At 40.9% G+C, this 18,347-nt stretch overlaps 1 protein-coding gene across 1 annotated transcript in view; it reads left to right on the top strand.

The window, feature by feature from the left end:
- Positions 1-18,347, top strand: part of TUBG1 (tubulin gamma 1) — a 204,204-nt gene that overhangs the window by 165,104 nt on the left and 20,753 nt on the right. The window contains exons 5-10 of the mRNA XM_078645369.1: positions 3,537-3,616; positions 5,074-5,200; positions 10,064-10,150; positions 10,976-11,125; positions 14,723-14,875; positions 15,030-15,191. Coding sequence (XP_078501495.1) covers positions 3,537-3,616; positions 5,074-5,200; positions 10,064-10,150; positions 10,976-11,125; positions 14,723-14,875; positions 15,030-15,191 — 759 coding nt within the window. The remainder of the gene's footprint in view (positions 1-3,536; positions 3,617-5,073; positions 5,201-10,063; positions 10,151-10,975; positions 11,126-14,722; positions 14,876-15,029; positions 15,192-18,347) is intronic.

Raw genomic sequence — 18,347 nt, 5'->3', positions numbered from 1 at the left:
TACGACGTGTTAAAGGCTTGCGTTACCTACCCTTCACTATCTGCAAAGGGAGAGAGAATATTCCTATTCTTCCTCGTTTGCAGGCAGAGAAGATCCTTAAGAGAACCAACTTCGAACAATTCAATGCTCGATTCAAACAATCAACAAGGGGTACTGTGAACACAAATGAACGCCGCTTATGTACATACGCATTGCTATTTTCAACAGGTTGTTCCTAATGTTTCTATTTTAGCGAGGTGAAAAAGAGATCCCATTAGTGGCCTACTGATTTTGCTCGATTCCTTTTGTTTTTTTACACGGTTTTTCGCTATCTGCAAAGACTAAACAGAGTATTGCGACTCTGTGCTTGTTTGTAAATAGAGAATGAACCAAAGAGAACAATCAATCAAATGGAGAGAGAAGCAGGCACGACGGATTACAAAGGGGGCAAAGGGCTGCGTTAACTACCCTTCACTATCTGCAAAGAGAGAGTACTCCTAATAGAAATGAGGGGCAGCATTCAAAGCAGATCAGTGTGCATAAACACGAAAATGTTTTTACTTACCACGTACTTGACATTCGACAGCTTATGATATTTGCTATTAAAAAACCATTGAAATTCACTGAAAAAACCATAGGTTATAGACCATATATAGTTAGGAATTAGCATTTACAAAACCTTGAAAATTCACTGAAAAAACCATAGGTTATAGACCATATATAGTTAGGAATTAGCATTTACAAAACCTTGAAAATTCACTGCAAAAACCATAGGTTAGAGACCATATATAGTTAGCTGGACATTTTATTGACATAAAACCAATGAAATTCCATATATAGTTAGTTGCACTAACTATATATCGCGCACCCGCAAACCACTGCTGATGATGTCACATATTACATCATTCATGACATGGTCAGTGACATCACTGATGACATCACTGATGACATCTCAAATGACATCACTGATGACATCACTGATGACATCTCATTTGACATCAATGACCACATCACTGATGATATCATTCATGTGACAATACAATGCATCTCCTCACATTTTAATATAACCTCTGTTTCACCCAGTGTTAAAAAGAGTATAATTTTTGAAACCATTGACACACCAATACTAGTTACTACATACGCACTCACTGATTGCTACGTCTACACACACCTTCACTCATTCACCCATACAATCATTCATACATACAATCACTCATCTTTACAACACTATCATATGCACTCATACACCTATACAGACACTCACAGTCTGCCACTCATCCATGGAGTTACTTACACACCTAGTCAGTCCTGTAAAGAATCAATGAGACTTCCATTTTCTTGTCTATACAGTTAAATATAGAGCACCTTACATTTTCAAACATGTACTAACACATACTTACTTTCTTATACAATCATTGATACAAGTACAGATTGATCTGCACAGAGTCACACACCTCCCAGCTAGCCACACACACACTCAGTCTCCCATACAAATACTTGGGCAATCAATCAATAACCCATATAGTTACTCATATAGCTACTGATCAACACATGCAGCAGTTTACAGAACAACAGACATAATGATGCACAAATTAAGACAGTTTAGTCACTAACCCATGCACTCAGTGAGACACATTTAATCACTCACTCATACATTCAGTCATGCACCTACTAAATCCTTCGTCCAGACACTTATACATCCACTCATTCTTCAATATGTAAGACATATTTTAACTTTACAGAATTATACAGTCACTGGATGTAGTCATCAGTGATGTCATTTGAGATGTCATCAGTGATGTCATCAGTGATGTCATTTGAGATGTCATCAGTGATGTCATCAGTGATGTCACTGACCATGTCATGAATGATGTAATATGTGACATCATCAGCAGTGGATTGCGGGTGCGCGATATATAGTTAGTGCAACTAACTATATATGGAATTTCATTGGTTTTATGTCAATAAAATGTCCAGCTAACTATATATGGTCTCTAACCTATGGTTTTTGCAGTGAATTTTCAAGGTTTTGTAAATGCTAATTCCTAACTATATATGGTCTATAACCTATGGTTTTTTCAGTGAATATATATATATATATATTCTCCCCTAATCTTGTGTAACCTTTAACTAAATTCACTGCATATTCCAGGCACAAGCAACTGCCCCTATCCACAGATATTTAGATGCCTCTCAATACCACAGGAAGACGTCCTCCTGTTGCGATTTTACCTCATGACAATGCAGCCGTAGATATTGGACAATCTCCTAATGGTAAACGCACAGTGAACACCGTCCCCGCTCATTGCCATTAAACATCAACGCAGATTTGATGCAGCATTACTTTCCGATCTGAGACGTGAAGGTTTTCTCCCTGATGCGGTCCTCATTTCGCTGGGATTTATCCTGATAATACCCCATCCCCTAAATCCATTTATCAAATAGGCTAACTTGTACCTTTACTTCCTAATGAAACCCAAAAACCTCTGATCCACAAGGTGATCACACTGAATTTGATTATTCTCCGAATGCCAAGCAGCAGCTCATGCTCTCATCATTTTTCAGTTGGACTCTAGTGGCGCACTGTTTGCTTATATCCTTCTGTTATCCTTTGCCCTAATACATAATTCATTCAACAGCTACATAGGCCTCAGCCAAGATTACATTTGATCACATCACTTACTTTGGCTACACATAAAGGTGAGAATCACATTTCAAATCAGCTGTATAGTGTATGTCTTCCAAATGGAAAAAAACACATCTGCCAAATCTTTTTGGCAGTATCGGAAGGCCACCAGTGGCTGAGGACCAAGGACTCTTTCCTGCTGCGGGGGTTAATCCCCCGCTGTGCTGGGGGGAGGGGGGCGCACACAGCGCCCGCATGCTCATGACGAGCTGAGCTCGTCATGAGCCACGGCGCTCCTGTGCTCATGACGAACTCCGCTCGTCACAGGTGCATTGCCTCCCGTGGAACGCTCAGCACAGGAGGGGAATTCTCCCCGCACCTGAGCGTTCCACGGCTCATGACGAGCTGAGCTCGTCATGAGCACCGGAGCGCCGTGGCTCATGACGAGCTCAGCTCGTCATGAGCCTCGAAGAGGTTAAAACACCTAATTTCAAAAACGCTCTAGCCGTGAAGCAATCTTTCTGTATGGTAGCCAACAGCCTGTCCGTAATCTTCACACACATCTGACAACCCCTCTGCCTTACTGACCTGAAAGGAAAGACATCTTTCCTGTATGCACCTTTAGTAGTACCATGATGTCCCAAAGCTGAACTCTCATCCTCACTTCCCTTAGTGAGTATGCAACATAGCCTACTTCATTTGTATTCACTTACTGCTACTTTCAATGCGTTTCTGCAGTGCTATGCTGTTCTACTTGTATTCCACTGCTCGCTTTAAATCAAAGCTCGCTAATAACATTTAGTGCAGTTAGCACTAACAAATGTTTAAAATAAAAAAAACTGTTTTACTTTATACTTTTGATCCGCTTTTGCTGTGCAAAGAATCCCCATTGTTGTATTGGGTTGGTCATCTCAGTGTTGATCTCTTGCAGGGGTTTGTGCTTTGTCACTCCATTGCCGGTGGAACAGGCTCCGGCTTAGGCTCATACCTTTTAGAGAAGTTAAATGACAGGTATGTGACTTTTCATCAATATATCTGTTTTTTCATGTGTTAAACCTTTGTAATTTTGGGAGCATTTAAGTTATTTCTCTCGGTTTACTAGCTTATGTCAAGGCTTATTTGGCCTTGTAGATCGATCTTGAGGCTTAAAAAATTGACTGTAAGATCAGATTTTTAGAGCACACGATCTGCCATATGGAATATTCCAATAGCTTATGTGGGGTAGCTTATGATTAGGGCTCCCTGTTTTCCGTTTTTACTGATTTTTACAGATAAATACAGACAGAAAACTATTTATTTTCCAATCTATTTTTAAATACAGAAAAATACGGAAAATGGGTCTTCTTTGGATGATTTTTCCTACAGTCAATCATGAGTGACAGGTCAGTAGGAGTACAGATTGAGAGTAGGGGAGATGAAAAAAGACAATAGATTTCCTAATTAAGTGCAAATCTACAGTTATTGATGCTATTCTACAATGCAAGTGTTTTCAGATAACGCTATTGCACAGTATACTGCTGAAATCATTTGGACATTCAAATGCGAGTATACATTTATCAGTCAAATAAATGTGGAAAAATACCCATTGCAGCTTCATTTATATAGAAAACATAAAATAAAAATGGATTGCAAAAAATAAGTATGGATAAATACAGACGGAAATGCAGAAAAAATAAATACCATAAAACCGGGAGCCCTACTCATGATACTATGGAGTGATTGGGTGATAGATGTTCTTTTCATCTGTGCCCTTTTGTCATTTGTATTTTTAAAGCTTGTTTCTGATAAGCCCAACGTCTTTTATGATAACTTCTCACAAGAGCTTGTCCTAGCTCGGCTGTCTTTAACAACGCAAGCTAACTATGCTGTTGGTGCCATTTTTTTAATTAGCAATGGCTGAGATGCTCCTAGTGATGAACTAGTTGTAGAATTTGTTTCCTTTCATTCTTACTCTGCAAAAAATAATAATAACTTATGATTGTTGTGCGAGAAACCCACGACTGAAGCAGTCTTTGCCCTTGTTCTAATATTCTTGTTTATCATATTGCTGTCGTGGGAACACTGGTTGACTGTAGCTGGAAGGATCTCGGCCTGGAAAACTGTGTTGCAGGAGTATGCATCTTGCTGATGACATATTTAGCTAAGCTCTCTTTTGGAGGAACCACAGGACACACGGTTCTATAAGTTCCAGAATGCACCCTTTGCAAACGGCGCTCTCCGATTTGCCATTGTTGAGTGAACTAAATTGTGCATATAGCAACATCTCACAGAATTCCAGCGGCAATGACTATAAATGCCTATGAGCAGGCTTGACTGTTTTTCCCACATACTTGCTATGCTCAAAATGTAGGGTAACAAATTGTTAGAGGCTACTTAATAATTTTGGTTACTATTCTTGCTCCTATGTTGCTCGAAGAGCCAACTCAATCAAGCAAAATTATCTTTTTCATTTTACCTATTTTAAATAGGTATCCCAAGAAGCTGGTCCAAACATATTCTGTTTTTCCTAACCAAGATGAAATGAGCGATGTGGTGGTCCAGCCGTACAACTCCCTCCTGACGCTGAAGAGGCTCACGCAGAATGCTGACTGTGTGGTAAGTCTCTTGTTTCATTGGAAGAGTTCATTATTTTGTGTGCTTTTATCACCAGGTTATGTTGGCTGATAAATTCTACTGCATTTTTTGTATTGCTAAAACTTCAGACTTACGGAGAATACTAAAATGACAGCGTCAGGCTACATCACAACTTACTATAGGTAGTAAGTGGAGATGAGACTGCTACACGTTGATTTTAAGGAAATTGTGTTGGAAGGTGCTGAACGATGCTTTATTTCGACATTTCAACTTACCAAAAAATGCCATACCCACAAACTTTACTTCTTTGTTTTAATATTTTATTCCTTGCTCGTGTCAACATGATGCTGATCTGGCGTTATATTTGAACATGTTAACAGTTTCCTGACAGTCTGTCACACTTTTAGTTGTCTGTAGAAGGCCGAAGAACTTATTTCTACTGTAGACCAATCTTCACAGGATACCGTCTCTATCGCTGCCGCCTATTAATAAGTGGTCTGAGGCGGCGTTGCAGCTGAAAAGTTTATCCTTGGGGAGGGGGCTAAGAGCCATCAATGGGAGATCTCCCTCAGTTATAGAAGGCACTCTAATGGGATTAGAGGTAGTAGAATTGATTACATCCTACTTAGTATGGAGCTATGGCCCAGATTTGTGGATATGCGGGTTTACCGCAGCCCGGAAATTGACCATGACCCTCTCTTATTAACCTTAGTTAGGAAGGGCATAGATCACCCTCATGTTACTTTGGTAAGCAATATAGGAGATGTAATTATGACCCAAGATTCCCGTCGGCTGAAATGGGTAGTAGTCTCTGAAGACGAAGGTGCACTAAAGCAGATTAAGTCGACAATTAAACAAACATTAACAAGGCTTGGTTCTGGAGATACCCAGGATAATTTCCCCCCAGACCTTATGAAGGTTCACGAGGACTTCTTTGCTAAATTAAAGTCCCTTTTTACAAAAACTAGAAGACTGCACAGGCATATTATAAAGGAAAAATCGGCCAAGTGGTACAATGAGGCATGTGGAGCTGCTTTCAAGCATCTCTCAAATACAATTAAAATAGGAGCTCCACATGAGGTTAAAATAGCAAGGGCAAATTATAAGAAAGCACAAGCGCAGGCAAAGAAGAACTTCGAGGATAGATGGATGAGCTTATCCAATGCTAGTAAGGGGAAGAACTGGACTAGGACTAAGTTTTGGTAAATAGTAAAGTGGGGTAGTGGTGTGATCGACTTTGTACCTGTTAATAATGTACCCCCAGAACTTTGGGTTGAGTTTTATTAAGCCCAATTTGCCTCCGCAAATAGCAATGTAATAGCTTACCCTGAGGTTATTAGTGAGGTTGTACTCACATTCACTTAACGAGAGATCGAAAGCGTATTGGAGAGGGTCCCAGCAGGGAAGGCCCCCGGCCCGGATTGTATCCCGTCCGATGTTTATAAACTGGACAGGGAGAACTGGACAAGCAATGTAATAGCTTACCCTGAGGTTATTAGTGAGGTTGTTCTCACATTCACTGAACGAGAGATCGAATCGTATTGGAGAGGGTGCCAGCAGGAAAGACCCCCGGCCCGGATTGTATCCCGTCCGATGTTTATAAACTGGACAGGAAGAACTGGACAGATTATATTTTTATCTTCATAAATGCTATTACTAGAGGTGCACCAATCCCAGATACATGGCGTGGGGCTGAAATTGTCCCCATATATAAAAAGGGAGACCGTGCTAGCCCAAGCAATTACAGGCAGATGAGCCTAATTGATACTCTCCAGAAAATTGTGGCTAGGCTTGTGCTAGGTAGGGTTAATGAATGGGTAATCGATCAGAATATATTATCTACCTACCAAGCGGGTTTCAGACCCCACGTCAGCACCATAGATCAAGTTTTCAGATTTGTGATGATATATTGGAATACAGTGATTCTTGCAAGGGGGACTCTTTATGCAGCCTTTGTTGATTTAAAATCAGCTTTCGATTTAGTGCCGCGCCATAAGTTGTGGGCCACGTTAAAGGAGGCTGGGATGCCTCTTGAACTTTTGTCTTTCATTATTAAACTCCATGAGGCGAATTATGCCCAGGTAAGGTGGGGACAGCAGGGCGAACTAACGATCATTTCCCTGTCAATAAGGGAGTGCAGCAAGGGTGCGTCCTTGCCCCTACCCTATTCTCCCTATTTATAAATAAGGTAGTCGGTTATTACAATAATTTTACAACTGATGCACCAACTCTAGCCGGTTTAAAGGCTCCTATATTAATGTTTGCGGACGATACATTAATTTTATCTAAAACTCAATCGGGTTTGGAACGTGCGGGTGCCTTATTAAAAGAACACCGACTCTCAATTACAAAACCGGTGGGGCCAGCTATATCAATTTACAATGGGAAAATCAGAGCTTCCATAATATATGGTGCCGAACTTTGGGGGCTTGAAGATTTATCACCCCTAGTTAGGGCGCAAGACAGGTTTCTGAGAACACTGACCGCCCTCCCACAATCTACCCCTACCAGGCCTTTGCTATTAGATTTAGGCTGTACCTCCTTTGATGAGGTGGCGGGATTTAGACCATTAGCTTACTGGAGGAGGCTGTGAACCACTCCAGAATTGGTCACTTATGCACAGGCTCTAACGTATATTAGGAACGCTGATTCATCTGCAAAAATCAAATGGCTCCAGAAGCTTAAGTGTAAATTGTATGATATGGGGCTTAGACACCTGTGGGATGACCCGATAGGGAATTATCTTCCCAGTAAAAATTAATATCAAGGGTATTATTGGGATATGATTACTAAGTAGACCCTATCGGTGGTGGATAGTAATTCGCTCACGGGTATCTTTATTGAACATAAGTTTGTTGTGGAAGCTGAGGCCTACTGGAATCTGATTACGAAACCTGGTGACAGGAAACTAAATGACCAACTCAGAGTGGGCACCCTTCCGCTAAGAAATTTCACTGCAAACTGGTACAATGCTCCTGATATTAACTGTCCATCATGCTCATCACATGAAGAGTCTATTAGTCACATATTTTTTGTGTGCCCAGCCTACAGTAGCCCTCGTCGCAAGTGGCTTAAGCAGCTTTACGCTAACCTGGGTACAAGATCGGGTATGGTAGCACTGCGTATTTTGGTAACAAACACCAGATCTGATATTGTTATAGCTGTTGCGAAATTCCTTAGCTGGGCATGGACACTGCGAAGGAAAAATCTTACTTCTCCATGAATTATTTATTTTATAGTGGTTCCTACTTTTTTTTTCTTCAAATTTCTGAAGGAACGTTTATATGGATTTTTTTTAAGAGCCATCTCAATGAAATATTGTCAGGATCTTTCGATAATGATGTATTAATCTTTTTAAGACAGTTTTTAGGGTATAATTTTTTTATTACATTTTTATGATGTATTGTGTCTTTTATGATTGGAAAATTATCGAATAAAGACTGATTGACTTGAATTGACAAATCTTGATCAACATTTGCGTTTTCCAAATCATACGGTTGCCTCCATGCTCAACAATCTTTATTTAATAGCAAAGAACATCTGTGTCTGACCATCCGTTACCAGTTTGTATTTGGGGTCTCCAGTCTTGTCAGCTTGGTTAACATCTTTCTTTTCAAGCCAGTACAATCGGCTCACCAGGTCTATTTAACCCCGTCACACCAACTAAGGTATTGATGTGTTCCACATGGCTCTGGCTTGTTGGCCCTTCTTAACCTCTTTTGGTCCTTTAGCGCTACCGCCTCATGTCTAGGATTTAAAAATGTTACGTGTGCGCAGACATACACGGTATTCCGAATATACGAGTATGGGTGGTGAAGCTCCTTCTCTTGCAACAGGTTTAGATTATTTCTAATGGTATATAAGCAATACTTTATTTAAGCTTGACCTTTCTACGTTAACTCATAATCACCCGATCTTGCTACTTTTACACAGTGTATGTCTGTGTTCATACAGATCGGTTCTTGTTCAGGTCTTAGTTTTGGTTTGAGAACTGATTTGTGACAGTACCGTACAGATGATTAGTTGGTCTGCCTAAAAGTCAAATGGATGCCCAATTCAGTGTGAGTGCCCGTTTTACTGAATCTGCCAAAAATGTATTCGGTGTGTCTACCTGTGGATTTTGTGCCGGATTGCGTGCTTGCCTGAATATCTGTAACTGTTGTTGCCACTTGAAGGAACATCTTTTGTTGTTTAATGGCATTCAGCAGTAGCTAGATGTAGTTATGTGTTGCAGCATTTGAAGTTTTTGTTTGTTCTTGGTATCTTTTATAAGATGTACTTAAGGAATCTCATTGAATTTAGTTGTTCTACGTATGCCAGTATAAAAGATAAATGTGGACTTAGGTTAAAAAAAATTCTCAGGAAATAGCTAGTACGCTTTCCACCATTTTTCAGGTGCTACTTGTGGATTCCATGTGTATTTTTGAGTTTTTTGCAACGTGACATGGACAGATTTGAGCTATTTTACATTTATTATGGGATCCTACATTAAAATTCTATTACAACCTGAAAATGCAATTTTTTAAATTTCACAAAGTTTTCCACTATTACTCCAGCTTCGTTTGTGAAATCTAAGAGTACTTGGCATTTGATGACTTAGTAGCAATAATAAATATCGGTGTGATAGGTTATATTTTCTCCTGATGTCTCACTGTAAACATAAACTGCATGTTTAATGATGCCCATGTCAAAGCAGCTTGGTGCTTTATTGTGTAAGCTGCTGTGCTCAAAAATAAAATGACACAATTGCTTAGCTATAGTATTTTTGTGTGTGACAAGGTGCTACAGTAAAAAAGGCTGCTTGAGTTACCATCATGTCTGTGATTATTTACCATATGAGACTACATCCAAGGTGTGTTTAGTAATCTGTGTGCTTGTCTATAGGTCGTCCTAGATAACACCGCCCTGAACCGTATAGCCACAGACAGACTACACATTCAGAATCCATCGTTCTCTCAGATTAATCAGCTGGTGAGTATTCATTGTCTGTCTGGGCCGTAAAATGTCCCAGATGCCCCAATGATAAAGCTCATGGTAATAGTTTAATCTTCAGCTATGATTGTTATCTGTAGAAATGTCTTTGTTTAAAATGTAATTTCTTTGTTGGTGAATCATTTTCAAAGTCTAGCTCAAATAAATATAGATATATAAATGTGTACTTATGGACTTAAGTATAGTGGGTTAAAACCCAATAGATTCACTTACCTGTGTGGTTAAGACTGTGGGATAAGGGTTACATACCACGTTGAATACATTACACTATGCATGTGTGCAATGTATTACACAAGTAGCATTATTCCAATTGTAAGTACAGCAAAACTGGAAATGTGAGTGCTCTGTAAGGAATGAGGCACAGCCCTCTGGGCTGGACTGGCCAGGCCATAGCGGGCACCAGGCAATCCCCCGGTGCGTGGCCTGGGTGGGGGCCTGTTTTGGGCTCCTGCGGGCCGTTTTTGTTACAGGGCCGTTTTTGCAGCAGGGACGTTTTTGCAGCATCGGCCCTGTACCAAAATCGTCCGAAAACCGGCCCGGCAAAGAGATCGGCACCTCCAACCTCCCAAGTGGGGAGGAGAGAGGGGGGGGCGAGCACTTTGCCAGGGCCGGTTGTGGTTCCCAGTCCGGCCCTGACAGCCCTTAAGAATTCTGGTGAAAGTTCTACTTATGTCACTCTTGAAAAATGTGGACACCAAATTGTAGGGGTTTGTACCTTTTGTGATATAAAATGTTTGCTCCGGCAGGAAGAGGGCAAAGTGGCCACTAAATTTGATTTATATTCTCTTGTTCTTTTATGGGCAGGTGTCCACTATAATGTCTGCCAGCACAACAACGCTCCGCTATCCCGGCTACATGAATAATGACTTGATTGGACTGATTGCTTCTCTGATCCCCACTCCAAGGCTTCATTTTCTCATGACTGGGTACACTCCTTTAACCACAGACCAATCGGTAAGCAACTTCCCTTAGTGGCAAGGATGTAGTTTAATTACTGCATGAGTAGGTTTAACAAATATTCACAGGCCAAAACCTTGTGTCAAAGCACTCTGAGCTCAATAATTTAGTGACACTTGGCAAAGCAGTTTAGAATAGAATCTACATTTCTAAATTCTGTGTAAAGCTTTGATTTGTTTCTGAGCTCCCTAATATGTCCACCAATTATAGTTGGTGCCTCTTTCCTCTTCAGAATATTCTCGGAAATATACATTTTTAAGATAATGTTCTATGATAAATTACCTGCTTGTCTGCACATGACCCCTGTTCCAAAATGTTGGCACCATGTCTTACATTTTTCGAGATTATGGCACCAACTATCTGTGGCTTTATAGTTGAACTTTAAAGTTTCAACTCTCTTCTATGTGGTTGTGTATGATACAGGGCTTCTATTGCGTTCCAGGATGGTTACATATCTGTATGCCTCTTGTGTTCTAATTATCTGTAATCTTTCGATGTATTGTAGCTGTCATCCATGCCCACTGTTAAAGGCTTGGGCGTGGGTTGTTCTTCCCCATGCATTGCGTCGGCTTCCTGGAATTACACCCAAAGTCCGTTGGTGTCTGAGCCTCAGCCCAAAGTAATGGTCTTGTTCAGACAGTTATTTTGCTAGTGTTTTGATTAACAAGAAATGTTTTGTCAGTGTGCAAGAGGTCAGGTTTCCCAATTCTAGGTGCATGTCCTTTAGTATCTGGTAGAGTAGATTTAATGGATTACCCCTTCTACTCTGTGTAGCCCTCGCTATTACAAGTGAATCTTGTGAGCTTTCAATTAATCTGTGAGCAAATTTTCAAAACGTAAGACATACATCTAAATAATTAAGAACATCGTATGAGGAAAATATCTGACACTGTATTCTACAGATTATTTTCTGGAAGTGGTGAATGTTCTTAAAGCTGCTAAGGATTTTTAACACAAACCTATATTCACCCAATCCTAATGAAAGTCTGATTCTCACACTATTTTGTTGAACAGTTTTTTTTTCCTCTCAACGTTTGCCCATTCCTTGTGCTTGTGTCTGGATTACAAATGCCAACATTTATAGATGAACAAAAAGGTTACTGTTATAAAAATATTAGCCTTGTTTATGGTGAAACGGACATTGAAACATGCCGATGAGCAGCAGAAAAGGAATACTAATTGTAGTCCTGTAACTTGTGAGAATGGGGAGAAAAGAAGTATACATTTGATGTGCAGAGAGAAGCTAGAGTTTACAAATCTTGTTATAATTAGATGACATTCGCTGGCTCACACTTTTTAGCTGCTGCGGTACCATAAGTAAAATACAAATCTAAAGATCACAATTCTACATTCAAACAGTGCATCCTGTTTGTACATTGCAGTACAATATGAATAGGATCCTTGTTGACCAAATAGAAAATAACATAACCTTTATTTCTTCAACGTGTGTTACACATGTTACAAAGTAGATACTTCGTTATTGTTCTATAAGGTTGTAGCACTGGTTGTTTCCTTTTTGTTGGGGATTTGGGGGATTCTTAATAACATAAAAATGCTAATACAGAACTGTTTCATATAAAAATGTTATGTGCAAATACATTAATGTTCCATCCTTTTTTAGATTCTGTATGTTGTGTAATCCCATGCAGCAACAGTGGGTTCTTTGACGGTAAAATTACATGGTGCCTGATTCGGTTAGTGTTCTCAGGCAAATGTACTGATATCTTGTTTTCCCCTTGTTTCCATTTGCAAAGGATGTCCCTCCGAGAACCAGATCTGAAAGGCTCTTAGCATTTAAGCGGGTACAAGAAGTGTGCAATTCTTTCTTCCTTCTGCCTTTCCTGCTCTAGTAGCCTGAACACGTTCAGGTTCTTTAGCAATATTCTTTCTTAAACCGAGTGTTTCAAACCTATTTAAAGGAGCCATCCGGTGACCCAGTAGATCTCTCACCCCAGCTCACATCATGAAACAAAGAAGCATTCTACAAAGCCTATTGTTGTCATTGTTTGGAGATGCAGGACTGGGCAAAGGGAACTGGATCTATCCAGATCCATCTACACTGGATGGCCCCTTTGAAACCTATTGTGTGCATTTGTTCAGATTTGCATGTCTCGCATGTTCTTTTGGGAGTGAATTTAGCTCAAGGGCCTCTGTCTCAAGCATAAAGTGGGCATTAGTTACCAGGCATGTTTATTTCAAAGCAATATATAGTCTATGTTGAGCTACATTGAATTAACCTGTTTTTTGGTGCTCTTTGTACTTTGGCACCTGGACACTGGTTACAGGTAAGTAACACATTTTTAAGAAAGCTAAACAGTTTTCCTTTTCTATGACTTCTACAATATTGCTTAGTTTGATGAACAGAAACTAAGGACAAGGGAAGAGAATTGGAGGGAGCCCACTATCTCTCATGGTTAGAATAAAATAAGAGTTTTAGCAAACGGGGGCTTTTTCTATGGTGGGACTTTTTCTTGAACGAGGCAAGCGGATGATTCAACCATTCACGTTTCTCATCCTCAATAAGAAAGTTAAGCTTCCCCTCTCCTTGGTGTAGATAGGTATGGTTAATAGAGGATTAACAAGAGCTGTGATATCTGAAGTATGAAATATAACCACATCTCCAAATAAGAATTTTGTCTGCTATCGCCATCACACTGATTAGTATTCTGTATCAACTGTATAAAGTTGCTTCAGTGTTTAATTTCCTTTACTGAAGCGCAGGGTACGTAATCACACTATGGATCCCTAAAGCAGAGTATGCTTTAAAAAGCCATCCGTCCCAAAGACTGGAGGAGAGAACATCAGCAATATTATACTTCCCAGAGTAATAATAACATTAAGCAATGTAGCAAATCAGTTCTTGGTTTTTACTGTTCTTTAAAATGGGAGACACAGCTCGTGCTTGACTCCATTCCTCCTTGTGTGACATAAAGGGACGAAATCATTGTGCAGACAAGTGAGCTCTTATGCTAGTTTATGATTTAGAACTATATATAAATGTAAGTCTTTTGCAGAACTTGAAACTTCTCCACAGATTAACAGGGGAGCCCCCTCTCCCCTAAGAAGTAGTTAAACTAAGGGCTGATAACGCTGACCACTAATCACTACTTTTAGCTACTTTTCCCTATTCCACATTTCCATTCACTTCTCTTTCCCTTAATTTCCATTATCCCAACTTCCTTACTAATTGCATTTCAATTTAGGGTATTTTCATGATGAATTACTAGTCATGAATGTTTGTTGTAAGTTGGGGGTTTGCCATGTCGGTCTTTGAAAATCAGAGCCATGATAGATTCTCAGGATATCCACATAAGGCTAGTTTAGAAACTCTGAATCTAAATGGTACCAGACGGTCTCTTGAAATTATCCTGGAAATTTAGCATTGTCATGTGCATCAAAATGTATTAGCCTTCCTAAAGAGAATATTCTCCAGAGACACACCCCAATATTATGTTCAAAAGCTATATAAATACATTTCACTTGTTGCTTTCTATCCGCATTTCCAGCACTAAAACTTTTGGAAGTACATAAAACCGCGTGATGTACATTTTATTCATTGCCATTTGTCTTCTGTTCATTTTTTTGTACTTTTAGGTAGCCAGTGTGCGCAAAACAACAGTTCTAGATGTGATGCGTCGCTTGCTGCAGCCCAAAAATGTAATGGTGTCCACTGGGAGAGATCGCTCCACAAACCACTGTTACATTGCCATACTTAATATCATACAAGGCGAGGTGGACCCCACGCAGGTACGTATAGCTGTGGAATGTGTGAATGTAGGACCAATATGTAGTTGTGGTGATACCCATATCCTTCTAGCTTTATGTTAATCTGTTTTCATCTTGCTGAGTTGACACACCATGCTAAATGCTGTAACATGATGAAGTGGATCTTTTTCTATAGGTGCACAAGAGTCTTCAGAGGATTCGTGAAAGAAAGCTGGCAAACTTTATTCCATGGGGGCCTGCTAGCATCCAGGTAGCCTTGTCCCGCAAGTCTCCCTATCTTCCATCTGCTCACAGGGTCAGTGGTCTAATGATGGCAAACCACACTAACATCTCATCGGTGAGTATATGATGACCTACTCGCCCTTTTTGAGCCAGGGTCTACAGTTCTGCTTGGTCATATAAATAGTAGGGCTTATTAGGTGATGAACACTTCATGGCAGCGCTTAGCTAGGCTGGTGCTATTCCTGCTGAGGTAGGCTTGTTGGTGGGGTTTTGTAAAATTAGAATTGTGCTAGCCTGTGATGTTTTGATTGATAGTAGGCTTAACAGACGTGAGTGTGTTTTCAGAAATGTACAACATTGTTGTGGCATGAATGCACAGTACTATTTATCCGCTGACGGTGTCACATGAACTCCTTCTCGGCCGATTGAGGGATGTAGGCATAGGAGGTGTGGCTCTGTCATGGTTGGAAAGCTTTCTCTCGGGTCGTTCACAAGGTGTCAAGTTGGGCTCCCACTCTTCCACCTTTAGGGAGCTCACCAAGGGAGTGCCACAGGGCTCATGCCTAAGCCCCACACTTTTTAACGTGTATGTGGCCCCCTTGGCAGACATCATAAGATCTCATGGGTTCACCCCGGTGTCATACGCTGATGACACCCAGCTCTTATTTCCTTTCCACACTCTCACACCTACAATCCAAAAATCATTTGCGGATGGAATGAGAGCAGTGGCACATTGGATGGCACAGAATTGCCTCCAATGCAACGTGACCAAAACTGAGGTCATGTTGTTTGGGAAGGCGACTCTTATGTGGTCCCCAGATTGGTGGCCCTTAGAGTTAGGACCTGTCCCAAGCCCTAAACAAATAGTCAAAAATCTTGGCATACGGATGGATCAAGCACTCCTACTCAAGGAACACACCACCCAAGTCACAGGTGCATGTTTCCGTGTGGTAGGGCTGCTTCGGCGCGTTTTCCCACTTTTGCCCGACAACTACAGGAAAACGCTTGTCCAGACCTTGATCATAAGTAGGATGGACTACTGTAATGGCTTATACATCTCGGCCAATGAGGAACAACAAAAAAAATTACAAGTGGTCCAAAACACTGCAGCGAGGTTAGTTCTTAATGCCCCTCCCAGAACTCCTTCCCGTCCCCTGCTTCACCAACTTCACTGGCTACCAGTAAAGCAACGCGTTAAATTCAAGATATGTTGTACCATTCATAAGTGTCTGTTTGGTGCCGGACCTAAATACTTAAAGGAAAAATTTGTCCCCTACACCCCTGGACGTACTTTACGCTCCAGTAGCCACCAATTGCTTCAGGTCCCAAGGTGTAGAAGAGCTAGACAGGGAGGTCGGGCTCTTTCTTATAAAGGCCCTGTTCTTTGGAACTCTTTACCCCCTATGCTGAAACAAATCTCTATCCTGGAATCCTTTAGGAAACACCTAAAAACCTATCTTTTTACGCTGCCATAGGTAACACCTACTCTGATTAAACAACATATAACTCTGATTGAGTCTAACCAGTAGAAGCATAAGCGCAGAGATATCCCTTCGGGAATTGACTCAGGCGCTATATAAGGAAATAAATAAAATAAATAAATACGTTTACAGTAGCCAAGTGGGCAATGTTATGGGCAAATTTGTAATGCTTAGTCTTTCAATAAAATATCTTGTATGCTGCCTTGTAGCAAATGAGTGTTTGGATTTGGCCGGTACCACAAGAGGCATCATGACCTGTATGCCTTAAGCTGTTCTGCATTGTATTGTATTGTAATTGCATTTATATAGCGCTTATTACCCCTGATGAAGAGTCAAAACACTGTTTTGGCGAACAGCACGCTACTCCGGAACCCATAAAGGATTAGTGATGAATTAGTATAGTGAAATATGAAAGTAAGTGGAGTGGTGGATATGTTAGTCAGTTATTTGGATTGAGAAGGATAGTGGAGGGATAAAAGAAGGAAAAAATGTTTGCATTTATATAGCGCTTGCTACCCCTAATGGGCTGTTGAAGTGCTTTTTTGGAGAGTAGCATACTACTCTAGAACCCATAAGAGATTCCCTGCCCATGTTCCAGTATCCATCATGCATACATCATGAGGAAGCAGATGACGAACCCAGCTCAATCACGGAGATGATTGGAACCATAATAATGACTAGCAGGATTAAATTGGTGTTGGACAAAATGCCTCCTGCTTATGTTTCTCCAAATGTTATTGTGAAGTTTAATATCCCATTGGAAAGGATGATCAATATGTAAAGAAACGGCGATTTTAAACCGAAGCCATGTCAGTTGGTGTTGACAACACCAGTCACAAACATTTTGGAGGTCAGATTGCAGTGGAGACCCCCTGCTTCTACTGCGTTTGCCGTTGACAAAGTGTAAAAACATTAGATAGTTCCTTACTGCCTTTCAAGTCCCATCAAACCCAACTGTGTAAATAGTCATAACACCAAGTCAGTAAAAAAAAAACCAAGTACCCACACACTCTGATTGTGTGAAGCCGGGAGGTTGTGTTACTTAGTACTGCTTTGTTTTTATCTGTTCTTAAATTGAAAAATCGGCGCTTTTTGTATGCACCTGCAACGCTAAGCAATACAGCTTGATTTAATAAACTTTATAAATCTTTCCCGCTGCCCCGGGCCACTCCCAGCCGAGCATTGACGCTGTGGAGCCGGTCCCGGGCATAGAAAAGCGGCGGCCATCTTGTGTGTGGGTGGGCTTCACAGCGCTCTAGTTGCGCTTAAAAGGGGTCCCAGATCGCCCAGCACTTGATTGTGATTGCTGTGCACCTCCTGAGGCGGAAGCCGGGAGGTTGTGTTACTTAGTACTGCTTTGTTTTTATCTGTTCTTAAATTGAAAAATCAGCACTTTTTGTATGCTCCTGCAACGCTTAGCAATACAGCTTGATTTAATAAGCTTTATTCTCCCTTGTCGTTCCCCCTCTTTCCCGCTGCCCCGGGCCACTCCCAGCCGAGCATTGACGCTGTGGAGCCGGTCCCGGGCATAGAAAAGCGGCGGCCATCTTGTGTGTGGGTGGCATTCACAGCGCTCTAGTTGCGCTTAAAAGGGGTCCCAGATCGCCCAGCACTTGATTGTGATTGCTGTGCACCTCCTGAGGCGGAAGCCGGGAGGTTGTGTTACTTAGTACTGCTTTGTTTTTATCTGTTCTTGAATTGAAAAATCAGCACTTTTTGTATGCTCCTGCAACGCTAAGCAATACAGCTTGATTTAATAAGCTTTATTCTCCCTTGTCGTTCCCCCTCTT

Source organism: Lissotriton helveticus, chromosome 5_1 (assembly GCF_964261635.1).
Source record: "Lissotriton helveticus chromosome 5_1, aLisHel1.1, whole genome shotgun sequence".
Lineage (NCBI taxonomy): Eukaryota > Metazoa > Chordata > Amphibia > Caudata > Salamandridae > Lissotriton > Lissotriton helveticus.
Note: the sequence above shows the minus strand (reverse complement) of the source record. Positions and strands in the feature narration are given on the sequence as shown.